At 38.1% G+C, this 24,112-nt stretch overlaps 1 protein-coding gene and 1 long non-coding RNA gene across 2 annotated transcripts in view; one reads left to right on the top strand and one right to left on the bottom strand.

Moving 5' to 3' along the window:
* TTN (titin) overlaps window positions 1–24,112 on the top strand; it is a 281,502-nt gene that overhangs the window by 188,166 nt on the left and 69,224 nt on the right. Inside the window, exons 230-274 of the mRNA XM_063695029.1 lie at window positions 479–748; window positions 842–1,144; window positions 1,252–1,554; window positions 1,826–2,013; window positions 2,104–2,218; window positions 2,325–2,609; window positions 2,708–2,859; window positions 3,555–3,702; window positions 3,859–4,036; window positions 4,375–4,496; window positions 4,590–4,877; window positions 4,996–5,292; window positions 5,406–5,592; window positions 6,068–6,183; window positions 6,272–6,571; window positions 6,767–7,066; window positions 7,181–7,286; window positions 7,389–7,585; window positions 7,666–7,971; window positions 8,072–8,350; window positions 8,954–9,253; window positions 9,358–9,660; window positions 9,774–10,136; window positions 10,436–10,738; window positions 10,867–11,166; window positions 11,263–11,559; window positions 11,659–11,943; window positions 12,030–12,323; window positions 13,631–13,930; window positions 14,046–14,354; window positions 14,464–14,654; window positions 15,056–15,485; window positions 16,773–17,081; window positions 17,213–17,361; window positions 17,449–17,481; window positions 17,576–17,705; window positions 17,799–18,098; window positions 18,192–18,509; window positions 19,501–19,797; window positions 19,906–20,205; window positions 20,290–20,604; window positions 20,698–20,846; window positions 21,294–21,444; window positions 21,533–21,814; window positions 23,541–23,843. Coding sequence (XP_063551099.1) covers window positions 479–748; window positions 842–1,144; window positions 1,252–1,554; window positions 1,826–2,013; window positions 2,104–2,218; window positions 2,325–2,609; window positions 2,708–2,859; window positions 3,555–3,702; window positions 3,859–4,036; window positions 4,375–4,496; window positions 4,590–4,877; window positions 4,996–5,292; window positions 5,406–5,592; window positions 6,068–6,183; window positions 6,272–6,571; window positions 6,767–7,066; window positions 7,181–7,286; window positions 7,389–7,585; window positions 7,666–7,971; window positions 8,072–8,350; window positions 8,954–9,253; window positions 9,358–9,660; window positions 9,774–10,136; window positions 10,436–10,738; window positions 10,867–11,166; window positions 11,263–11,559; window positions 11,659–11,943; window positions 12,030–12,323; window positions 13,631–13,930; window positions 14,046–14,354; window positions 14,464–14,654; window positions 15,056–15,485; window positions 16,773–17,081; window positions 17,213–17,361; window positions 17,449–17,481; window positions 17,576–17,705; window positions 17,799–18,098; window positions 18,192–18,509; window positions 19,501–19,797; window positions 19,906–20,205; window positions 20,290–20,604; window positions 20,698–20,846; window positions 21,294–21,444; window positions 21,533–21,814; window positions 23,541–23,843 — 11,151 coding nt within the window. The remainder of the gene's footprint in view (window positions 1–478; window positions 749–841; window positions 1,145–1,251; window positions 1,555–1,825; window positions 2,014–2,103; window positions 2,219–2,324; window positions 2,610–2,707; window positions 2,860–3,554; window positions 3,703–3,858; window positions 4,037–4,374; window positions 4,497–4,589; window positions 4,878–4,995; window positions 5,293–5,405; window positions 5,593–6,067; window positions 6,184–6,271; window positions 6,572–6,766; window positions 7,067–7,180; window positions 7,287–7,388; window positions 7,586–7,665; window positions 7,972–8,071; window positions 8,351–8,953; window positions 9,254–9,357; window positions 9,661–9,773; window positions 10,137–10,435; window positions 10,739–10,866; window positions 11,167–11,262; window positions 11,560–11,658; window positions 11,944–12,029; window positions 12,324–13,630; window positions 13,931–14,045; window positions 14,355–14,463; window positions 14,655–15,055; window positions 15,486–16,772; window positions 17,082–17,212; window positions 17,362–17,448; window positions 17,482–17,575; window positions 17,706–17,798; window positions 18,099–18,191; window positions 18,510–19,500; window positions 19,798–19,905; window positions 20,206–20,289; window positions 20,605–20,697; window positions 20,847–21,293; window positions 21,445–21,532; window positions 21,815–23,540; window positions 23,844–24,112) is intronic.
* LOC134756662 (uncharacterized) lies at window positions 15,065–19,506 on the bottom strand. The gene is made up of 2 exons (XR_010129639.1): window positions 18,696–19,506; window positions 15,065–15,517 (listed from the first exon to the last, which is right to left on the bottom strand). It is a non-coding gene; the product is annotated as an uncharacterized lncRNA (long non-coding RNA).

The following is a 24,112-nucleotide window of genomic DNA, read 5'->3' as shown; positions in this document are numbered from 1 at the left end:
CGGTCTTATACTCTCCTACTTTACAAACCCCTGTGTGCCTTTTAGGTATGTTCTCATCCTGACCCAGGACATCCTTATACACTGTCCTTATGAAAAAGCCATTAGTGTACCTCTCATTCATAAGAAAAAAGTTTCTCTGATTTATTGAACTAAGTATGCAGTGCCTACTCTATCAAAAAACAAAACAAAACATGTTTTGCACTACACTGAGTCCTATGTTACTATTTTTGGCAAGGAATGCATGTCTTATGATTTTATGCCATTCTCAATCCTCTACTCTCCAATCTAATTTGCACACACAACAACAACAACAAAAAGCTATGAGAACTCTAAGCCACTTAGTTTTCTCTGCTATAAAGTTACTGTAGCTTACTTCCAAGGTTATGTAAACAATATTTTCTAATAAATGCATAATAACATGATGTAGCTTGGCTACGTTTAATAGTCGAAAGCATTCACATGTTATCTTTCTCACTAGCTGCACCAAAAATCAAGACAGCTGACCAAGACCTTGTGGTTGATGTTGGCAAGCCTCTGACAATGGTGGTGCCATATGATGCCTACCCCAAAGCAGAAGCTGAATGGTTTAAAGAAAATGAACCTTTATCTACAAAAACCATTGATACTACGGCTGAACAAACTTCTTTCAGAATTTTAGAAGCCAAGAAAGGAGACAAAGGGAGGTATAAAATTGTGCTTCAGAACAAACATGGAAAAGCAGAAGGATTCATCAATTTAAAAGTTATTGGTAAGCCCTTGGGTCTCTCAGACTTAACTGGCAAAGCACAATTTAAAAGCAAGACAGCACACTAAAAAAAATTCCTTTATATGTGAATTTCAGATGTTCCTGGGCCAGTACGTAACTTAGAAGTGACAGAAACATTTGATGGTGAAGTGAGCCTTGCTTGGGAAGAACCTTTAACTGATGGTGGAAGCAAAATCATAGGTTACGTTGTTGAAAGACGTGACATTAAGAGAAAGACCTGGGTTCTGGCCACAGACCGTGCAGAGAGTTGTGAGTTTACTGTCACTGGTCTACAGAAAGGAGGAGTTGAGTACCTATTCCGTGTGAGTGCAAGAAACAGAGTTGGCACTGGTGAGCCAGTAGAAACTGACAATCCTGTAGAAGCAAGGAGTAAATATGGTAAGAAGTTTTAAGTAAATTCAAGTTAGCTTTTAAGTAAATTGCAGTCTTTGCCTTCATCATCGTTACCCCAAACTCATATTTTCTTCTTCTGTGGTGAAATCCAGATGTTCCAGGCCCTCCTTTGAATGTAACCATCACTGATGTGAATCGATTTGGTGTCTCACTGACATGGGAACCACCAGAGTATGATGGAGGTGCTGAGATCACAAACTACGTCATTGAATTAAGAGACAAGACGTCTATCAGGTGGGATACTGCCATGACTGTGAGAGCTGAAGACCTGTCTGCAACTGTTACTGATGTGGTAGAAGGACAGGAGTACAGTTTCCGAGTGAGAGCCCAAAATCGAATTGGAGTTGGAAAACCAAGTGCAGCCACACCCTTCGTCAAAGTTGCTGATCCAATTGGTAAGCCCATCAAAAAAGGGAAATAATTACTGCATGAAATCCAGATATTAGGCCTATCAATTAAAATAAATCAAGTTAAATGAAAGTTAATAAAAAGGTAGAATATCATAAAAATTTGGATAAAGTTTTAGAAACCCAGACTGTGCCTACTTTACTTAGTGAATTTGATAAATCTGTTATTTTAATGAGGATGATATAATTGATTACAACACTGTTTTCATAAATTGTCACTAACGTAAATGGTATGCTCCAACTCCTTCTTTTATTCCAGAGAGACCAAGTCCTCCTGTAAACCTAACTTCCTCAGATCAGACTCAGTCATCAGTTCAGCTCAAATGGGAATCTCCTCTGAAAGATGGAGGAAGCCCAATATTAGGCTATATAATTGAGCGATGCGAAGAAGGAAAAGATAATTGGATTCGTTGCAATATGAAACTTGTCCCTGAACTGACTTATAAGGTAGGTCATTTGCATATAAAAAAGAATATTCAGTGTGGATCATGGACATAACTGTATGTGTTTTTTACAAATATTAATTCATAATCGTAGGTTACTGGATTGGAAAAAGGAAATAAATATTTATATAGAGTATCTGCAGAAAATAAAGCTGGTGTTTCAGATCCATCTGAAATTCTTGGTCCTCTCACTGCTGACGATGCGTTTGGTAAATAGATATTTTATTTTTAGATCGGGGAATAGCACATAGCTACTTTGGGGCAACAGGGACTTAAATATGGCACTGCAAACTCATTAACTTTTCTTCTTTGTAGTTGAACCAACAATGGATTTAAGTGCATTTAAAGATGGTCTGGAAGTTATTGTCCCAAATCCTATCACAATCCTGGTTCCAAGTACAGGCTATCCAAGGCCAACTGCAACCTGGTGTTTTGGAGATAAAGTACTAGAAACAGGGGACCGTGTGAAAATGAAGACCTTGTCTGCCTATGCCGAACTTGTCATTTCTCCAAGTGAACGTTCAGACAAGGGCATTTATACACTGAAATTAGAAAACCGTGTGAAAACAATTTCTGGGGAAATTGATGTCAATGTAATTGGTAAGGAACAAAACGTTTATCATCTAAGGTGATTTGGCAGTATTAACAAATATTAGTTCAGACTATTAACAGTGACTTGTGAGTGCATTTTTTTTCAGCTCGCCCAAGTGCACCCAAAGAATTGAAATTTGGTGATATAACCAAGGACTCAGTACATTTGACTTGGGAACCACCTGATGATGATGGAGGAAGTCCGTTAACTGGATACGTTGTTGAAAAACGAGAAGTCAGCCGGAAAACATGGACTAAAGTGAGTTTTGAGCAGCACTGCATCAACGCCAAAAATGAGAGTAGGGGAAATCCCAGAAGGTTGGGATGCCATACAAAAGTCTTATGTGCTACAACTTCTTACCTTTACCTCACTGAAAATGTACAAAAACTTTTTAAGAATGCATCGGTGCTAATGCTTCCTGAGGTAGCTCAACCAAGGATTGTATAATTGTAATTGTCTTGTCTTGTGAGCCTTACCAAATTTGTAAAAAAAAAAAAAAAAAAATTCCCTACTGACTTGGTACCTGCTAAGTACCCAATATGTACCCATTAAGCTAGAAGTGGAAAGTAAATATTTATTTCCCTGGTGGTCACACTTCTTATTCCACTAGAATACCTTAGTTGACCTAATCAGCCATTATTTCCTTGTGTTTATATTAGTTACTATTCTTTACCCTGAATTAAAATCATATTTCTGATAAGCAAACTGGTAGAATCAACACCTCATTTGCCATCTTTTTTCATGTGTACAAACTATGAAGCAGTTTTTCTTATATTGAGTCAAATATTGTCATGTATCCTACTTTGCAATTTTCCCTAATATGAAATTAATGTAAGAATAATCCCTAGCATTCAAAACAACTGCAGTTTGTATCCCTGGTCATGGTAAAAATCTTTTGAGTTGGCAAAAGGGTTTTTTGGAAATAACTGATTAACTGTATTTCTTTGTCCCAGGTTATGGACTTTGTGACTGATCTAGAATTCACAGTTCCTGATCTTGTTCAAGGAAAAGAGTACTTATTTAAAGTTTGTGCTCGTAACAAATGTGGCCCTGGAGAACCTGCATATGTTGATGAACCTGTAAATATGTCAACTCCTGCAAGTGAGTACATTCTTGATGATTTCTTACCTAATCTTGTTGCCTGTTTTTGCTTTTAGACCTAGAGTTGAAGTTATGGGGCAAGGCAGGGGTTGGCAATGTGAAGAGAACTGCATAGGTGGCCTGTGTAAGACTGACTCTCTCTTCCAAATGTTATAGCGGTACCTGACCCACCAGAGAATGTTAAATGGAGAGATCGAACAGCCAATAGCATCTTCTTAACATGGGATCCACCTAAAAATGATGGTGGTTCGCGCATCAAAGGATATATAGTTGAAAGATGTCCACGTGGTTCTGATAAATGGGTTGCCTGTGGAGAACCTGTTGCAGAAACAAAGTAGGTTTTTAATTTGGCATGAGAGTAAATGTGTACTCCTAGTCACTAAAATGGGCTTTGTTGGGGAAAATTTAAATGTTTGTCTTTTTTCATTGAGGATCCTATGCTGCCGGTGTATCTGTCTGATTTTTAAAGGTGCTGCTGAATGTACTGCCTGCTCAGGGTTTTCATGACAGTATTGAAATGAAAATGTATTCAGTTATAGTGTTGAAGTAATCCAGGTTTAATTTAAAGACTAGTATTATACCAGGGGTTTGAATTTTTGAAAGATTATGAGTACTACACAATGAAACGATTATCGACATCACAGTAAAACATCCTATTCTGTTTTCTGACAGAATGGAAGTGACAGGTCTTGAGGAAGGCAAATGGTATGCCTACCGCGTGAAGGCCTTAAACAGGCAGGGTGCTAGCAAACCAAGCAGACCCACAGAGGAAATCCAGGCTGTGGACACACAAGGTATCTATTTTTGATTTTTGTCTTATCAAATAGGCCTCTGACCTTAAATCTGCTTGAACTTGATAACATCATAAATAATCTTTTCCAATTCAGAGGCCCCAGAAATCTTCCTCGATGTGAAGCTCCTTTCTGGTCTCACTGTAAAAGCTGGGACCAAGATTGAACTTCCTGCTACTGTAACCGGAAAACCTGAACCTAAAATAACTTGGACAAAGGCTGATATGATTCTGAAGCAGGACAAAAGAATTACCATTGAAAATGTCCCTAAGAAATCCACAGTGACTATTGTTGATAGTAAGAGAAGTGACACTGGCACATACATCATTGAGGCTGTGAATGTGTGTGGCCGGGCCACTGCTGTGGTGGAAGTGAACGTCTTAGGTAAGGAAGGTTCTCATTTTAAAAGGGGATAAACTCTTTGCAGTTACTTTCTTGAAAGAAAAAAATTTAAAAAATGGTGAACAATTTTTTTTTTCTGCATCTGTAATGCCATACACAGATAAACCCGGACCACCAGCTGCCTTTGACATCACAGATGTAACCAATGAGTCATGTCTTCTAACATGGAACCCACCACGCGATGATGGTGGATCTAAGATCACAAACTATGTTGTGGAGAGACGAGCAACTGATAGTGAAGTGTGGCACAAGCTCTCATCCACCGTCAAGGATACAAACTTCAAGGCCACCAAATTAATCCCCAATAAAGAGTACATCTTCAGAGTTGCTGCAGAAAACATGTATGGTGTTGGTGAACCAGTTCAGGCCTCTCCAATAACAGCCAAATATCAGTTTGGTAAGTTTGTCAATCAGCTGATAAAAAAAAAGGATGCTTATGTCAAACTTGCATTTTGGTGTCATATTTATATACAGGACATATAACATTTTACACCGTTATCCTGTCTGTAGATCCACCTGGACCTCCAACTCGCCTAGAACCTTCTGATATCACTAAAGACGCAGTGACTCTCACATGGTGTGAGCCAGATGATGATGGTGGCAGCCCAATCACTGGATACTGGGTTGAAAGACTGGATCCTGATACAGATAAATGGGTTAGATGCAATAAGATGCCAGTAAAGGACACAACATACAGGTATGCTCAGAATCCCCATCAAGATGTTAAGACAGCAGTATATTCAAATGTTTACTCTTTAGTATTCCTTGGGATTACAGATGATTATATATTACTAAAAAAAATTTTAAACTACTTTTACTCATATTTTCTATTACCTCATAATTTGAAAAATTATATAAATTCCATTCAAGGGCACATTTCTTAGTTTACTCTAAAATATTAACCTTCAGGAAGTTTCAAAGTGTTTGATCCCCCAGTATATTATGATAATGATCACTGTTATAGATATTATAATTAGATTGGTATGTTTGGCCAAGTCTAAAGTGTGTGGCAGTTAAAAAGCAATTTTTAATTTATATTGAAGTACTTTTCAGTTAAATTTCCAAATCACCTTTTCACAATTTAAATAAATTAGTCTCTTCTGTGTAAAATAAACATAGGCTTCTTCTGCTTCTTACCATGATGATACACATGCACTTTGTTCCTAATTCAGAGTGAAAGGTCTCACTAATAAGAAAAAATACAGATTCCGTGTGTTGGCTGAAAATCTTGCTGGACCTGGAAAACCAAGCAAATCAACTGAACCAATCTTAATAAAGGATCCCATAGGTATTATTTATATAATTTTTGTGGTTATTTTGAAGTTCATATGAACTCCTTTTTGACAAACCTAAACAATGATTTCATTGGCTTGCAGATCCTCCATGGCCCCCTGGAAAACCAACTGTAAAAGATGTAGGCAAAACATCAGTAAGGTTGAATTGGACAAAACCAGAACATGATGGAGGTGCAAAGATTGAGTCTTATGTCATTGAAATGCTGAAGACTGGAACAGATGAGTGGGTCAGAGTGGCGGAAGGGGTTCCCACCACTCAGCACTTGCTCCCAGGGCTCATGGAAGGACAGGAATACTCATTCCGAGTTAGAGCTGTGAATAAGGCTGGGGAAAGTGAACCCAGTGAACCCAGTGACCCTGTGCTTTGCCGGGAGAAGCTGTGTAAGTCACTCTTGATGTCTGGGATATATAAATTCTTCTAACATCTGCCTGTGAGCTACGATATGAGAAAATATGAAAAATTCATTACTATTATTTCCTCCTGGCTACATTACTTCTTAATGACTGCCTGCACTTTCAGACTGACTATTGGGTAATAAAAAAAAAAAGAATTTGTTTTCCTTCCTTCTTTTTCAGATCCTCCATCACCACCACGCTGGCTTGAAGTTATTAATATCACAAAAAATACAGCAGACCTAAAATGGACAGTTCCTGAGAAAGATGGAGGGTCCCCCATCACCAACTACATTGTGGAAAAGAGAGACGTCAGGCGAAAAGGCTGGCAAACAGTGGATACCACTGTCAAGGACACCAAGTGCACAGTCACCCCGCTGACTGAGGGCTCTTTATATGTGTTCCGAGTTGCTGCAGAAAATGCTATAGGACAAAGCGACTACACCGAAATTGAGGACTCTGTGCTGGCCAAAGACACCTTTAGTATGCTCTTGCACTTAATCTTTGTGACAATAAGTGCTCTCACACTTAATTTTTGTGACAGGAGATTATCACCTTTCCTCTGGTTTTCCTAATCATTGATTATTTTGTTTTCAGCCACTCCTGGACCACCCTACGCCCTGGCAGTGGTTGATGTGACAAAACGACATGTTGACCTAAAGTGGGAGCCACCTAAAAATGATGGTGGAAGACCAATACAGAGGTAGAATTTGAATTAATTCATAAAGAATAACTTACACTTGGCTGCAAATTCTTAACTGTGTTTTTTCATTAATGCTAATGAAATGCTTTGTTGTTTCAATAGATACGTCATTGAGAAGAAAGAAAGGTTAGGTACCCGTTGGGTGAAAGCTGGAAAGACTGCAGGACCTGACTGTAACTTCAGAGTAACTGATGTCATCGAAGGAACAGAGGTCCAGTTTCAGGTTCGGGCTGAAAATGAAGCTGGAGTTGGCCACCCAAGTGAACCCACAGAAATCCTATCCATTGAAGATCCAACAAGTAAGTAGTGCTGATTATACACAAGATATTGTCTAGAACTTGATGAGACTGTGGATATGAATATTTCACTCTTTTCTCAGGTCCTCCCTCACCACCCCTTGACCTACATGTGACTGATGCTGGGAGAAAACACATTGCCATTGCTTGGAAGCCTCCAGAGAAAAATGGCGGAAGTCCTATCATAGGATACCATGTTGAAATGTGTCCAGTAGGCACTGAGAAATGGATGAGAGTTAATTCTCGCCCAATAAAGGACTTGAAATTCAAGGTTGAAGAAGGTGTTGTTCCTGACAAAGAATATGTCCTGAGAGTGAGAGCAGTCAATGCTATTGGTGTCAGCGAGCCATCTGAAATCTCTGAAAATGTGGTTGCCAAAGACCCAGACTGTAAGAGCACAAGGTCTTTTATAGTTAATAAAATACCCTTTATTCATGCATTGCATTTTGACATACTCTGTTTTTTGCTCTTTTGAATGATATCTTACAGGCAAGCCAACAATTGACCTGGAGACTCATGACATTATTGTTATTGAAGGTGAAAAGTTAAGCATTCCTGTTCCCTTCAGAGCTGTCCCAGTTCCAACTGTTAGTTGGCATAAAGATGGCAAAGAAGTTAAAGCAAGTGATAGATTAACAATGAAGAATGATCACATCTCTGCACACCTTGAAGTTCCCAAGAGTGTCCATGCAGATGCCGGAATTTATACCATTACACTGGAGAATAAGCTTGGCTCAGCAACAGCCTCAATCAATGTCAAAGTCATAGGTAATCATTCTTTGAAGAAAAACCAGACATTCTTCACATGTAGAGGAAATTAGTTAACTTTGCAGTGCTATTAATAATATAATTGGCTTCATGAACTGGCCACTTGTAAACTAAATGTCACTTCTGATTATGTCTTTCCATAGGAGAAGTAAAACAATTCTAAAGAGATGAAATCGCTAAACGCTTATTAGACTAATTTATACTAGTTTTAGTTAATTGCATGTGAAATACTAATTTAAATAAAAGATATTAGCATACCCAAAGAATATTGAAATGACCACAATTTTTTAATTGTACAGCTTCACATTTTCCCATAGTGTTCTTAACCAGGGATAGTAACATTTTCTGCATTCCCCCCAGCCCTGCAAATAATGTCTGGAAATTTGTGGGGCCATTTTTGCTTGGCACACAGACTTGAGGTAGATACCACTGACATTTAGTAGTCGGGAGCCAAGGATGCTAAATGCTCTGCAGTGTGAATGACACTCCAGCACATCAAAGATTATCCTACCCAAAATACAGATAGCCCCACTTAGAGACAAGTGCATTATTAAAATGTTGATTTTTCAGGATTACTAGAATAATTATCCATTTTTGTAATAGGCCTACCTGGACCATGCAAAGATATTAAAGCAAGTGACATTACCAAGAGTTCTTGTAAGTTAACTTGGGAACCTCCAGAATTTGATGGTGGAACCCCAATTCTTCATTATGTCCTGGAGCGCAGAGAAGCTGGGAGGAGAACATATATACCAGTCATGTCTGGTGAGAACAAACTGTCATGGACTGTGAAGGATCTCATACCAAATGGTGAATACTTCTTCCGTGTTAAAGCAGTCAACAAGGTTGGTGGAGGAGAATATATTGAACTGAAAAATCCAGTCATTGCTCAAGATCCAAAGCGTAAGTTTGGACATGGATGCACTATGGCTAAGAACTAATAAACCATAGTTTTGTTTTAAGAAGGTGGTTTTCCTGATACTAACATTTTTTTTCTTGTTCTTCAGAACCCCCTGATCCACCTGTAGATGTAGAGGTTCATAATCCTACAGCGGAGGCAATGACTATTACATGGAAGCCACCTTTGTATGATGGAGGGAGCAAGATAATGGGCTACATCATAGAGAAGATTGCTAAGGGTGAAGAAAGGTGGAAGAGATGCAATGAACACCTGGTACCAATCCTGACCTATACAGCAAAAGGACTTGAAGAGGGGAAAGAGTACCAATTCCGTGTGCGAGCAGAGAACGCCGCGGGTATTAGTGAACCTTCTCGGGCTACTCCTCCAACCAAAGCTGTAGATCCCATTGGTAAGTTTTGTTTCATGGAGTTGCCACTTTCCCATTTTGAAATAAATGAAAATAATGTTTTGTCAGTTACTTTCATCAGAATTGAAAACATTTATTGGTTATGATCATTATAGATGCCCCCAAAGTCATTCTGAGAACAAGCCTAGAAGTGAAACGAGGTGATGAAATAGCACTTGATGCAAGTATTTCTGGATCACCTTACCCAACTATTACATGGATAAAGGATGAAAATGTTATTGTACCAGAGGAAATTAAGAAGCGTGCAGCACCCTTGGTTAGGAGAAGGAAGGGTGAAGTTCAAGAAGAAGAACCATTTGTCCTGCCTCTGACACAGCGTTTGAGTATTGACAATAGCAAAAAGGGAGAATCTCAGCTACGCGTCCGAGATTCTCTCCGACCTGACCATGGTCTGTATATGATCAAAGTTGAAAATGACCACGGTATTGCAAAAGCTCCTTGTACTGTCAGTGTGTTAGGTGAGTCATTAAAACTACACTTTCCAATGGAAAAAGGTTTTAGTAAAACATAAAAATAAAAAGTTTGGGAGAGAGTTAAAAGAAATGGGACATAGCTTCAGCAAGTTATCCTCAATCATATTTTATCTGCTGGCCATGTAAAAGAAATCACCTGATCTTGTTATTTATTAGCTAATGGAATACAAAGATAGATGTGGGAAAACCAGAAATCATGTCAGAGGAGCATGCTCACATTTATATTTTCCATAGCAACCCTTCCCACACAAATTTTTGATTACTGTTCTCTTCTGAAATATTAGATACACCGGGACCACCAATCAACTTTGTATTTGAAGATATCAGAAAGACCTCAGTCCTTTGTAAATGGGAACCACCCCTTGATGATGGTGGCAGTGAAATCATAAACTACACTTTGGAAAAGAAAGACAAGACAAAACCCGACTCAGAATGGATTGTTGTCACTTCAACACTTAGACATTGCAAATATTCAGTAACAAAACTGATTGAAGGAAAAGAGTACCTCTTCCGTGTAAGAGCTGAAAACAGATTTGGGCCAGGTCCACCATGTGTTTCAAAGCCACTTGTAGCTAAAGATCCATTTGGTAAGTTTCCTTTGGCATCTAAAGTTTGCCTTTTTACCATGTACTTTGGTATATAATTACTACAGCTTTTAAAATTGCATTTTTATGTCATATTGGGAAATTTACTTCAAATGTTATTTTTTTATCAGGACCACCTGATGCACCAGATAAGCCCATTGTGGAAGATGTTACCAGCAACAGTATGCTAGTGAAATGGAATGAACCAAAAGATAATGGAAGCCCCATTTTGGGTTACTGGCTTGAAAAACGTGAAGTTAACAGTACACATTGGTCTCGTGTCAACAAAAGCCTTCTGAATGCCTTGAAAGCCAATGTAGATGGCTTATTAGAAGGACTCACCTATGTCTTCAGAGTATGTGCTGAAAATGCAGCTGGACCTGGAAAGTTCAGTCCACCTTCAGATCCCAAAACAGCACATGATCCAATCTGTAAGTAGTTCCTTAAGAAGAAGGTGGAGTAGAACAAGCTATTGTACGTTTTAAAACCATCAGGGAGTTTGATTTGTCTATCTTCATTCATTCTAGCTCCTCCTGGGCCACCTATCCCAAGAGTCACTGACACAAGCTCTACAACTATTGAACTAGAATGGGAACCCCCAGCTTTCAATGGTGGTGGGGAAATTGTTGGCTATTTTGTTGATAAGCAGTTGGTTGGCACAAATGAATGGTCACGCTGCACAGAGAAGATGATCAAGGTCCGTCAGTACACCGTCAAAGAAATCCGAGAGGGTGCTGATTACAAACTTCGGGTGAGTGCTGTCAATGCCGCAGGGGAAGGACCGCCTGGAGAAACACAACCTGTTACTGTGGCTGAACCACAAGGTACTTAACGTTATTGGAATAAAATTATGGATATTTTCTCTATATGGGACTATTTTTTAATCTTTCATGGGCTAATGTATGACTGTTCTCTTTCAACAGAGCCTCCAACTGTGGAACTGGATGTTTCTGTCAAGGGTGGAATACAAATAATGGCTGGGAAGACTCTTAGAATTCCAGCTGTGGTGACTGGTCGCCCTGTACCTACAAAAGTATGGACCAAAGAAGAAGGGGAGCTGGATAAAGACCGTGTTGTAATAGACAACGTTGGAACCAAATCTGAACTAATTATCAAGGATGCACTGCGAAAAGACCATGGCAGATATATGATTACAGCCACAAATAGCTGTGGTTCCAAATTTGCAGCAGCCAGGGTAGAAGTTTTTGGTAAGGAATGTTGCACTGATTTTCACAGGATTTTCCCAAGTGATACTATCTTATTACATTGATTTTTGGCTTTGTTTTGTTTTCAGATGTCCCTGGTCCAGTTCTTGACTTAAAACCTGTTGTAACAAACAGAAAAATGTGTCTACTTAACTGGTCTGATCCAGAAGATGATGGAGGAAGTGAAATAACAGGCTTTATCATTGAAAGAAAAGATGCCAAGATGCATACTTGGAGACAACCAATAGAGACTGAGAGATCTAAATGTGACATCACAGGTCTGCTTGAGGGACAAGAATATAAGTTCCGTGTTATTGCCAAGAACAAGTTTGGCTGTGGCCCTCCTGTTGAAATAGGACCAATTCTTGCAGTTGATCCACTAGGTAAAAGAGAAGGTTTCATTGTGTTTATAGAGTAATGTTTTGCTTCTAGTTATATTATTTACTGAGCTTTATGGCTTCAAACTCCCAACAGTCTCAAAATCTATAGCTAAAGAGTAATAAGAAAAGTAAATCAAAAAACTATTAGCAACATTAAAGATATCATATTTCCTATAATTTCAATGTAATTTGTGGCTGTAAGTATATTAATCATGCATGGTTTCTTGTACTGAAAAACTTGGATCTACAGGGGCTTAATAATAACCTAGAAGTAGTTTAGACATATTATATCTCTCCAGTAGAACACATTGGAAGTCGGGTTTTTAAAACTTACTAGCGTAGTAGTTAAAGAGAATTCAATGTTCTTCTAAAAGATTAGACAATTCCTGAGAATAAATGCCTTAGTCTTCCTCTATATTCAAAAAGTCCCCATACTGGAAGGATAGAGAGGCCCAAAACCAGAAACAGCCTCCAAAGAATAGAAAACCAACCAGAGGGAATCTCCCAGAAATCAATACGAAACACTAAAATTGCACACACAGTAATGCACACTGACATCCCATCTAAGAAAGCAAAGGCTTTGAGGAAGACCCATTCCTCAAGAGACAGAAGAACTTATTCCTTCACCATCATCCCCTGAAAAAAAAAAATACATCCTATACCACTGCTGCAGCTCATCTATGAACGTCCAATATACCACAGGCTGTGCCAGAGGCACCAGAACAGAGCTGAGCTTCCACTCCTTCTGGTTGCAATAACAGTCAACAAGTATGGACTGGGTCTAGTTTTACCACTGAAAGCTTAACTCTTAGTTTGGTCCTTCAGGAAAGAAAACTTCAGCAGCATTACATACATCCTCTTTCCACCATATTTTGAACCCACATGTGAGGCAACATGACTCAAAGTATGTTCATAGACATATCCACTATCTGTTAATAAAAGAAAAAACACTTTGCTCTCAGCTGGTCATTCAAAGCAAAACTTCACAGACTTACTTTCCTAGTTCATTAGAATTAGAAGCATCCCCAGTTACAAAGGTAAACAATCTAAAATGTTAAATTAAAAAAGCATACGTGTCCTTGATTTATTTTTCACTGATAATCTTGATGAAAAGTTTGCTAAGAAAAATTCTGTCTACATGAATGTCTATAATTTTGGCAACTGACAAGTTTTAGGAATGATTTTAAATAAGGATGTAAGGTTATGCCAAACAGAAGGCTATTTTTTACATAATTAAGTTGAAGTGAAATATTATTTCTTACATGAATATTTATCTCATGCTAATCATTTTCACTTGCCTCTGGCTAAAGGTCCTCCAACATCTCCAGAGAGGCTCACATACACTGAAAGGACAAAGTCCACTATCACACTTGACTGGAAAGAGCCCCGCAGTAATGGTGGCAGTCCCATCCAAGGATATATCATTGAAAAACGGCGTCATGACAAACCTGACTTTGAAAGAGTTAACAAGCGACTATGCCCAACCACATCTTTTCTGGTTGAAAATCTTGATGAACACCAAATGTATGAGTTCCGTGTCAAAGCTGTCAATGAAATTGGTGAAAGTGAACCATCCCTACCTCTTAATGTAGTCATACAAGATGATGAAGGTGCGGAATCTGAATATAATAATAATTTTAATGCATTTTACAGTGTGCCTTTATCCCATAAGTTGAAAAAAAATCCTTATGACTCTGTTACTTTCTTTTTCTCTTCTCTTTGCAGTGCCTCCAACTATTAAGTTGCGTCTGAGTGTTCGAGGAGACACTATCAAAGTTAAGGCAGGAGAGCCTGTCCACATCCCTGCAGATGTGACAGGCCTTCCAATGCCTAAGATTGAATGGTCCAAAAATGAAACTGTAATTGAAAAACCCACTGATGCACTTCAGATAACCAAGGAAGAGGTATCCCGAAGTGAGGCAAAAACTGAGCTTAGCATTCCCAAAGTGGTCCGGGAGGACAAAGGCACTTACACAGTTACTGCTTCCAATCGCCTTGGCTCAGTGTTCCGAAATGTTCACGTTGAAGTATATGGTAAGTGACTTGTTTTCTTACATCAAAAAGGCATCCAGTGTCTGTTTAAGAATTGCCTTCTCAATATTCTCAATATTCTTCTCAATATTCTCTGTTGATTCCTTTCCAGACCGCCCATCCCCACCAAGAAATCTTGCTGTTACTGACATCAAAGCTGAATCTTGCTACTTGACATGGGATGCCCCTCTTGATAATGGTGGCAGTGAAATCACCCATTATGTTATTGACAAACGTGATGCAAGTAGGAAGAAAGCAGAATGGGAGGAAGTCACCAACACTGCTGTAGAGAAAAGATATGGGGTAAACTCTTCTGAATATTTTCTTATACACATTAAAAGTACATGACTCTGGTTTGATGCCATTTTAATATAACCTTGGAATTTGATAATTAAACTCAAAACCACACACAATAAGCTGTTATTTTGTTATTGTAGTGTTTAGCCCCACACACATAAGGCTCCTTAGTACATGGCGTTTGATACACAGATACTCTTTTAATTGAGATCCACTATCAGGTACAATACATCTACATATTTTTATTTTAAAAAAGCTTTCTCCTTTTCTCTGTCTTCCCATGTTTTGAGTCTACATATTTATTTCTTCTTATAGTCATCCCTCCCAAAATAAGTTGAATTTTTAAATGAGTGAAAATCAACATAAGTATATTCTCTTCAATAAATTTCTGTTTTTCTAATTTCTAGATCTGGAAACTTATCCCCAATGGTCAGTATGAGTTCCGAGTCAGGGCAGTGAATAAATATGGAATCAGTGATGAGTGCAAATCAGATAAAGTAGTCATTCAAGATCCTTATCGCCTTCCTGGACCTCCAGGAAAACCAAAAGTTTTGGCACGCACCAAAGGATCAATGCTAGTGAGCTGGACTCCTCCTTTGGACAATGGTGGCTCTCCAATTACTGGCTACTGGCTGGAGAAAAGAGAAGAGGGAAGTCCTTATTGGTCACGTGTTAGCCGAGCACCAATAACCAAAGTGGGATTGAAAGGCGTGGAATTTAATGTTCCTCGTTTGCTTGAAGGCGTTAAATACCAGTTCAGAGCCATGGCAATAAATGCTGCAGGAATTGGTCCTCCCAGTGAACCATCAGATCCAGAGGTTGCAGGAGATCCCATATGTAAGTATGCTTCCGTTTCTGGGGACTAATTTCTAAAGCACAAAGTCACTAAATGTATAATTCTGCCTTAAATTTCTTACATTTTTCTATGCCAAATTATTTTATTTATTAAAATAAAAAAGGTTCATGTTCACATAGACTATCGGAAGTATATATTTATGTGTGTATACATACATGCACAGATATATACATACACACATACATAAAATCATACAGTTTGTAAACTCTTGGATTAAACCAAATATTTTATGAGGAATCACAATAATAAAGACCTGGACTATAAACTCCTATGTCTTCTGATACTTTAAATAAATTTCTATCTCATTAGATACTGGGGAAATCATCTCTCCCACTAAACAGTCAGACCTTCCAGTAGGAATTCAACAAAAAACAAAATGTTGTTAGCTTTTCTATAATATTATTGAACAAAGATTTAGGATTCTCAGGCATAGTCTGTGAGGTCAAATAAGAGAGAAAAATTCTTCTATAAGATCTGTGAGCAGATTCGTTCAAAAATTAAAAAATACTGTGGCCATAATAATTCATCCTATTTGCTACATATCTGATTAGATTCTCTATAGAAGAAAAATTCAATTATTTGTTAAAAAGAAAATTTTAAATACTCAAGTGCTATGTGGAGCATATATACCTATATAATGAGGTAGTTATTCATTCATTTGCAAACTAGTATTGAACATGTGCTTTGTGCAAGGATCTATATTAACCACTGGAGGGGGAAAAGTTAAGATTAAAAAGACAAGTACAGTAAAAGAATTTCTGTAATTGTAAAGCAATTTCAGAAAGGTAAAGGATTGTTATGGGATTATTGTAGACACTGATCCTGTCCCTAAAGGGCATTAAGATTAGTTTGTGTTCAAAGATTTACTAGCTATTGATGGAATCGTTTTTAAATTTTCATATTGTGGCAAATTAAATTTAAATCATGTTTTCAGTAAAGGCTATTGTAGAATTTCTTCAAAGGGATCTCAAAAGTAAAGTAGTTTTTTACCAATCATGTATAAATAGAATGTAAATCTAACAAGATAGGAAGTAGTCTTTCTATTCCCAGTTAGTTGTTTGCTTTCTCTGTTTTTGCATTAATGCTAAAGGAAAATGGACCATTTCCTTTATTTCTCTTCTCTAGAAGGCAACTGTATTTCCTTTTAGCATTTCTATTTTAATATTTTAATAGATTAAAATAATATATGATCATGTGTAGTAAAAGATTCCAGCACTTCATCAGCTTCAAAATCTGATGAAGCTTTTTTTTTTTTCTTTTGTTATTAGTTCCACCGGGGCCACCTTCTTGCCCAGAAGTTAAAGATAAAACGAAGTCAAGCATCTCACTAGGATGGAAACCTCCAGCCAAAGATGGTGGCAGCCCAATCAAAGGATACATTGTAGAAATGCAAGAAGAAGGTACTACTGACTGGAAAAGAGTAAATGAACCAGACAAACTTATAACTACCTGTGAATGTGTGGTGCCTAATCTGAAAGAGCTCAGGAAGTACAGATTCAGAGTGAAAGCTGTTAATGAAGCTGGTGAATCTGAACCAAGTGATACAACTGGGGAGATCCCTGCCACTGATATTCAAGGTACTAGTACTTACTCAGTTTATGTATTCCTCTTTTGATCTTATTATGAAATTGATTAATTTACTGAAGATATTTCAATTACTTTTGACAAATATGAGCTAAATCCTGTTAAATTGTATGTGGTATTACAGAGGAACCAGAAGTTTTCATTGACATTGGAGCACAGGACTGTCTGGTTTGTAAAGCTGGCTCACAGATTAGGATTCCTGCTGTCATCAAGGGACGCCCAACACCAAAATCATCTTGGGAATTTGATGGAAAGGCAAAGAAAGCAATGAAGGTAGGAAAATAACCATTCTCCTCTTTTTTCCACTGAATCACTATAAGGAGTATTTATACTACAACTGACTGTCTCCTTTTCTAATAGGATGGAGTTCATGACATACCCGAAGATGCACAGGTAAAAAAATAATAATTAAAATAATTCAGAATATGGTTGCCTTCAATATTGCTATGATTTCATTCAATGTATGACTACTATTTTCTTTGTACAGCTGGAGACTGCTGAAAACTCCTCAGTAATTATTATTCCGGAGTGTAAACGATCTCATACAGGCAAATACAGCATCACAGCCAAGAATAAAGCAGGACAAAAGACTGCAAATTGCAGAGTTAAAGTCATGGGTAAGAAAGACTTTGAAAGTTGCTACAGAATAAAAACAAATTATTTTTAAGCATTTAAGGAACGTTGCTTATATTGTGATTTACATCCAACAGATGTACCAGGCCCACCCAAAGATCTGAAAGTCAGTGATATCACAAGGGGTAGTTGCAGACTTTCATGGAAGATGCCAGACGACGATGGAGGAGACAGGATCAAAGGCTATGTTATTGAGAAGAGGACTATTGATGGAAAAGCCTGGACCAAAGTCAATCCAGACTGTGGAAGCACCACATTTGTAGTGCCTGATCTCCTCTCTGAACAGCAATATTTCTTCCGTGTGCGAGCAGAAAACCGTTTTGGTATTGGCCCACCTGTGGAAACCATTCAGAGGACCACTGCCAGAGATCCGATATGTAAGCTTTAAAATCTAAATTTAAAATATCTTCTCAAAATTGAAGTATATTATTATAAACAATGCCTAATACTTCCTTTAATTATTTTTACAGATCCTCCTGATCCTCCTATTAAACTCAAGATTGGCCTCATCACAAAGAACACAGTGCATCTGTCATGGAAACCCCCGAAGAATGATGGGGGCTCCCCTGTTACCCACTATATTGTTGAGTGCCTTGCATGGGACCCTACTGGGACAAAGAAAGAAGCCTGGAGGCAGTGCAATAAGCGTGATGTGGAAGAACTGCAATTTACTGTTGAAGACCTAGTAGAGGGTGGGGAATATGAATTCCGAGTCAAAGCTGTCAATGCTGCAGGAGTCAGCAAGCCTTCAGCCACTGTTGGCCCTGTGACTGTCAAAGACCAGACATGTAAGTACCAATGTACCGACAAAGAATGTCCTCCTTACAGCTGCCTTCCTAGGTGTTCAATAATAGTTCACAATTAAAAGAGCTATATCTGTACCTTAGGAAGCTACTATGGCTTGAATGTAGACATGGGCACATTACTTAATTACTCATTCCTTCAATTTCCACAGAATTTTCACATTCCCTTACCTGTTACCTTTTCCCTGTTCAAAGATGATGTCTGTAATTTCCTCACTGTAATTTTCTCCATGGCAGTCTGTTTTATTTATCAGAGGCTAAAGCAATTTCTTTGCATGCTCCTCAAAAGGGACAGAAAGTAACCGGTCATTTTCTTAGCAACTGCTGAGACACATTTATCTTCACAATCAAGTTTCTGTTTCTCTATATGAGAAAAGATATATCCATTTTAATGAAGTATATATATATATATATATGGTAATAATTCTTCCTCTGATAATTACCATCACTACTGTTGTGTATTTGTTTATTCTCTCATCTAAGTGTGAAGAAACTGTAGTCACTACCCTCTTTGAATATTTCTGTCCTAAATTTGTGCAAAATGGAAAATTGCTTTCCTTTTATTAACAGTTATATTTCTTAAAAGGGGAATTCACCTTCTTGTGTATCCCTTCATAATTCTGCGTAAATATTAAAGAGAGTATCCCATGATACTCTCCTACTACAATCTCCTCTCTTCCCTTTTGTCAGGATATGAGAATATAATAATACACATCATTACATGCATAATGATGCCAAATAAAGTGAGGCAAGCACAGATATATAGCCACATGTAGATCCAATAAAAGATGCTGACCCCGTGTACCTGCTCCCCAAACTAGCGTAATAGTGTTAAAGACAGAACCATTCTTTATTTTGGGCTGAGCTACAAAGTCTGCCTACAGTGGATCCAAACAACTTTATAGTAACCGTGAATTCTACTTTCTATCCCTCAATGCTTTTTGCCCCTAATGACAACTTTTTTTAAATAATCTAGGCCCACCATCAATTGATCTAAAAGAATTCATGGAGGTTGAAGAAGGAACTGATGTTAACATTGTGGCCAAAATTAAAGGTGTGCCATTCCCGACACTAACCTGGTTTAAAGCTCCTCCAAAGAAGCCTGATAACAAAGAACCTGTTCTCTATGACACCCATGTCAACAAACTGGTGGTGGATGATACTTGCACTTTAGTTATTCCGCAGTCTCGCAGGAGTGACACTGGCTTATATACCATCACAGCTGTAAATAATCTGGGAACAGCATCAAAGGAGATGAGACTGAATGTCCTGGGTAAAGACTGCATGATTTGGTTAAAATTACTTGTTTTTCTGTTCATAAATAACATTTGGCTTTAAAATCATCTGACTGATAAAGGGTTCCTTCTTTAAACCATTTTAGGTCGTCCTGGCCCTCCAGTGGGACCCATAAAATTTGAATCTGTTTCAGCAGATCAAATGACACTATCTTGGTTTCCACCTAAAGATGATGGTGGGTCTAAAATTACAAACTATGTAATTGAGAAAAGAGAAGCTAACAGGAAGACATGGGTCCATGTCTCCAGTGAACCTAAAGAGTGCACGTACACGATTCCCAAATTGCTAGAAGGCCATGAATATGTATTCCGAATCATGGCCCAGAATAAATATGGCATTGGAGAACCTCTTGACAGTGAACCTGAAACAGCGAGAAACCTCTTCTGTAAGTAGGAGAACATTTTCACATACAAAGCCATTTTTACTTTTTTTTTAAAATTTCTTATAATCAATATGATCTTTTTCACAGCTGTCCCTGGAGCACCAGATAAACCAACAGTTAGCAGCGTGACTCGTAACTCCATGACTGTCAACTGGGAAGAGCCAGAATATGATGGAGGCTCTCCTGTGACAGGGTACTGGCTGGAAATGAAAGACACCACTTCAAAGAGATGGAAGAGAGTTAACCGAGATCCTATCAAAGCCATGACTTTGGGTGTTTCTTATAAAGTGACTGGTCTTATTGAAGGTTCCGACTATCAATTCCGGGTATATGCAATCAATGCTGCTGGCGTGGGTCCAGCAAGTCTGCCATCAGACCCAGCGACTGCTAGAGATCCAATTGGTAAGCCTTGAAACCATTCCTTTTTTTTAAATCTTATTTTCCAAAAGTGCCTTGGAAAAGTCAAGAATACTAATGTATACTGGCTCTTTGCAGCCCCTCCTGGTCCTCCATTTCCCAAAGTGACAGATTGGACTAAATCATCTGCAGATCTGGAGTGGTCTCCCCCACTAAAAGATGGTGGATCCAAAGTAACTGGATACATCGTTGAATATAAAGAAGAAGGAAAAGAAGAATGGGAAAAGGTAGGAAAACTTGGCACTAAGGAAATGCACTATGAATAAACTAAAAAATGTCATAGTTGTTCTCAATCCCATTAACTTCTGTGTATACTTTTTGGATTCAGAAATCAGGAAAATAGCATAATTTTAACTCATATTCCAAACATCTGTTTATGTCAGAAATCGAATCAAAAGTTAAGTCATGTTATTACTAATCTTTTGGTTATAAACCCTGGAATGTGGAATAAATAAATCAAGGTTTAATCATTTGACAATAATTTTAAAGCATAACTCCTGCCAAGTTATTCCATTCAGTGTTGCCTGTAATATCTTATCCCTAAAACCTAAACCAGCAACAATTTTCCCAGAGTAAACAGTTAAATAGGCTGCTGGTGATGCTTTAGGAAGCCATTAAAGCGAGAAGCTACAAAGAACTATTCTAATTATAAAATGTCTATGATTTCTCCCCAGGGTAAAGATAAAGAAGTGAGAGGAACAAAGCTTGTTGTGACAGGATTAAAGGAAGGAGCATTCTACAAATTTAGAGTTAGAGCAGTCAACATTGCTGGCATTGGAGAACCTGGAGAGGTCACAGATGTCATTGAAATGAAGGACAGACTTGGTAGTTATCAATCCTTCCTTATGCCATCAGTATTTATGTTTCAGATTGAAGGGGAAAAATCACATTTGTAATTTTCAATTGCTTCCAGTTTCACCTGACCTTCAGCTAGATGCCAGTGTCAGAGACAGAATTGTTGTCCATGCTGGAGGGGTGATCCGAATCATTGCCTATGTGTCTGGAAAGCCTCCTCCAACCGTCACCTGGAACATGAATGAAAGAACCTTACCTCAAGAAGCCACCATTGAGACCACAGCCATTAGCTCATCCATGGTCATCAAGAACTGCCAGAGGAGCCATCAAGGCGTCTATTCTCTTCTTGCCAAAAATGAAGCCGGAGAAAGAAAGAAGACAATTATTGTTGATGTATTAGGTAAATACTTTCAATTTGTCTGTGCAACTTTTTAAACCAACATTCTTATTATATTTACACAAAGCTATGCTGTATGCTATGTAACAAACATTTTGGAAAATAAGAAAAATCACCCATAATCACGTTGAACATTATTAGAATTTTTAAAAATTTCCTCCTTACTTTTTTATTCTATGTGTATTCTGTATGGTGGGTCTAAGTTTACAAATTATATAATTGAGAAAACAGATGCTAACAAGAAGACATGCATCCATGTTTCCAGTGAACCTAAAGAGTGCATGTACACAATTCTCAAATTGCTAGAAGGCCATGAATATGTATTCTGAATCATGGCCCAGAATAAATATGGCTTTTTTATAGAACTTGCCCCCATAGTGTCTATTATGTTGTTATATAGTTTTCATAGAAGCAACTTTCCTTAAACTGTACATGAATGTTTAACAATCTGTAACTTTCCTTAAACTGTACATGAATGTTTAACAATTTGCCAGTGCTGACCATTTCACATCATGAGACTCTACCCCTATCGCTAAATTATCATAATAATGCAAAAACCTGTTTGAAGGGTTTCAGTATTCTAATTGAAGAGAAGCATCATAGTTGGTTATCAATATTGCATTTCTAGTCACTGAATATAGAGTTGAACTCTATGAGGCTTTTTCATGGCTCTCATTGGAGGCTTTAGTCCAGTGATTTGCTCAGAACACGAAGCCTTTCCACTCAGGGCTCTTTCTAAGCATGTCTCTAGGCACAACAATACTCCAGCCACAGTTTTTATGTGAAAATTGCCAGTTCTATGTTGAATATAATTAATATAAGAATGGCATAAGGAAAAATATTTCATTAAGCAGTAGTCCCACAAACTTTCAGGTTAGTTTCAAGCACCTAAAGCTCTTTTGCCTAATGGTTATTACTTTAATTTGAGAACTGGTACATTTCCATGTTAATTATTTGCAACCTCCTCAAAGTCATTCTGAAATTTGGGGCCTCCTATGCTGCTTGTTGATCCACTGGTCATCCAGAAATAAACCATCTCTCTCTCCTTTTCCCCTGCAGAGGAAACTGGACATAGAAACTGACTATGCCACTCTTATCCATCTCTTGTATCCCTCTGCATGCTTGCCTCCCAGCTCCCTCCTGTCCAACTCACTCACAAATTGCTTTTAAAAAGCATTTTTATTTTCCCTTCAGCCTCTACTAAAACCATGGTAACCAATAACTGTTGCAAACCTACTTCATTAACAAATATGGGGCTTGATGCTATGGCTCACACCTGTAATCCCCTGACTTTGGGAGACCAAGGCAGGTGGATCACTTGAGGTCAGGAGTTCGAGACCAGCCTGACCAACATGGTGAAACCCTGTCTCTACTAAAAATGCAAAAATTAGCCCGGTATGGTGGCACATGCCTGTAGTCCCAGCTACTTGGGAGGCTGAGGCAGGAGAATTGCTTGAACCTGGGAAGCGGAGGTTGCAGTGAGCTGAGATTGTGCCACTGAACTCCAGCCTGGGTGACAGAGCGAGACTCCCATCTCAAAAAAAAAAAAAAAAAAAAAGTGGTTGACTGTTTTTGTATTGACTAGATAGCAGAAGGAAAAACTAACTCAGTAGACACAAAACCTTACTTTCTTCAAAACAACATTTTTGTCTCCTTTTAAAAAAACAAGTGTTGAGCATTATCTTTCATTGAAGGCAAACAGCTTGAAATATTTTCTTCTTATTTCCAGATGTTCCAGGTCCCGTTGGAACACCATTCCTAGCTCACAACCTAACCAATGAGTCCTGCAAACTGACATGGTTTTCTCCAGAAGATGATGGAGGCTCTCCAATCACCAATTATGTCATTGAAAAGCGTGAATCTGACCGCAGAGCATGGACCCCAGTGACATATACAGTTACCCGACAAAATGCTACTGTCCAGGGTCTCATTCAAGAAAAAGCCTACTTTTTCCGAATTGCGGCTGAAAATAGTATTGGCATGGGTCCATTTGTTGAGACATCAGAGGCACTTGTTATCAGAGAGCCAATAAGTAAGTAAAAAAAAAAAAAAATTTATACTTAATCACTTCTTTACTCATTTAGTACAAGACTATGGTGAAAAAATATGTGTATAAATGCCGTACATTTCATTCACTTGACAAGCAGTTATCACACAACTACTCAGTATCTGATTTGGTAGTATTTGGACAGTGATTGTGAAAGAGAGTTTACAAATATGTATAATTCATTGAATTTCTTTTTGTTTTTTTTTTTCTTTTTGGTTCTGTTTTGACACATAGTCTTACTCTGTTACCGAGGC

This window comes from Gorilla gorilla, chromosome 11 (genome assembly GCF_029281585.2).
Source record: "Gorilla gorilla gorilla isolate KB3781 chromosome 11, NHGRI_mGorGor1-v2.1_pri, whole genome shotgun sequence".
Lineage (NCBI taxonomy): Eukaryota > Metazoa > Chordata > Mammalia > Primates > Hominidae > Gorilla > Gorilla gorilla.
The sequence above is the reverse complement of the archived record's forward strand: the minus strand, read 5'-3'. Positions and strand labels throughout refer to the sequence as shown.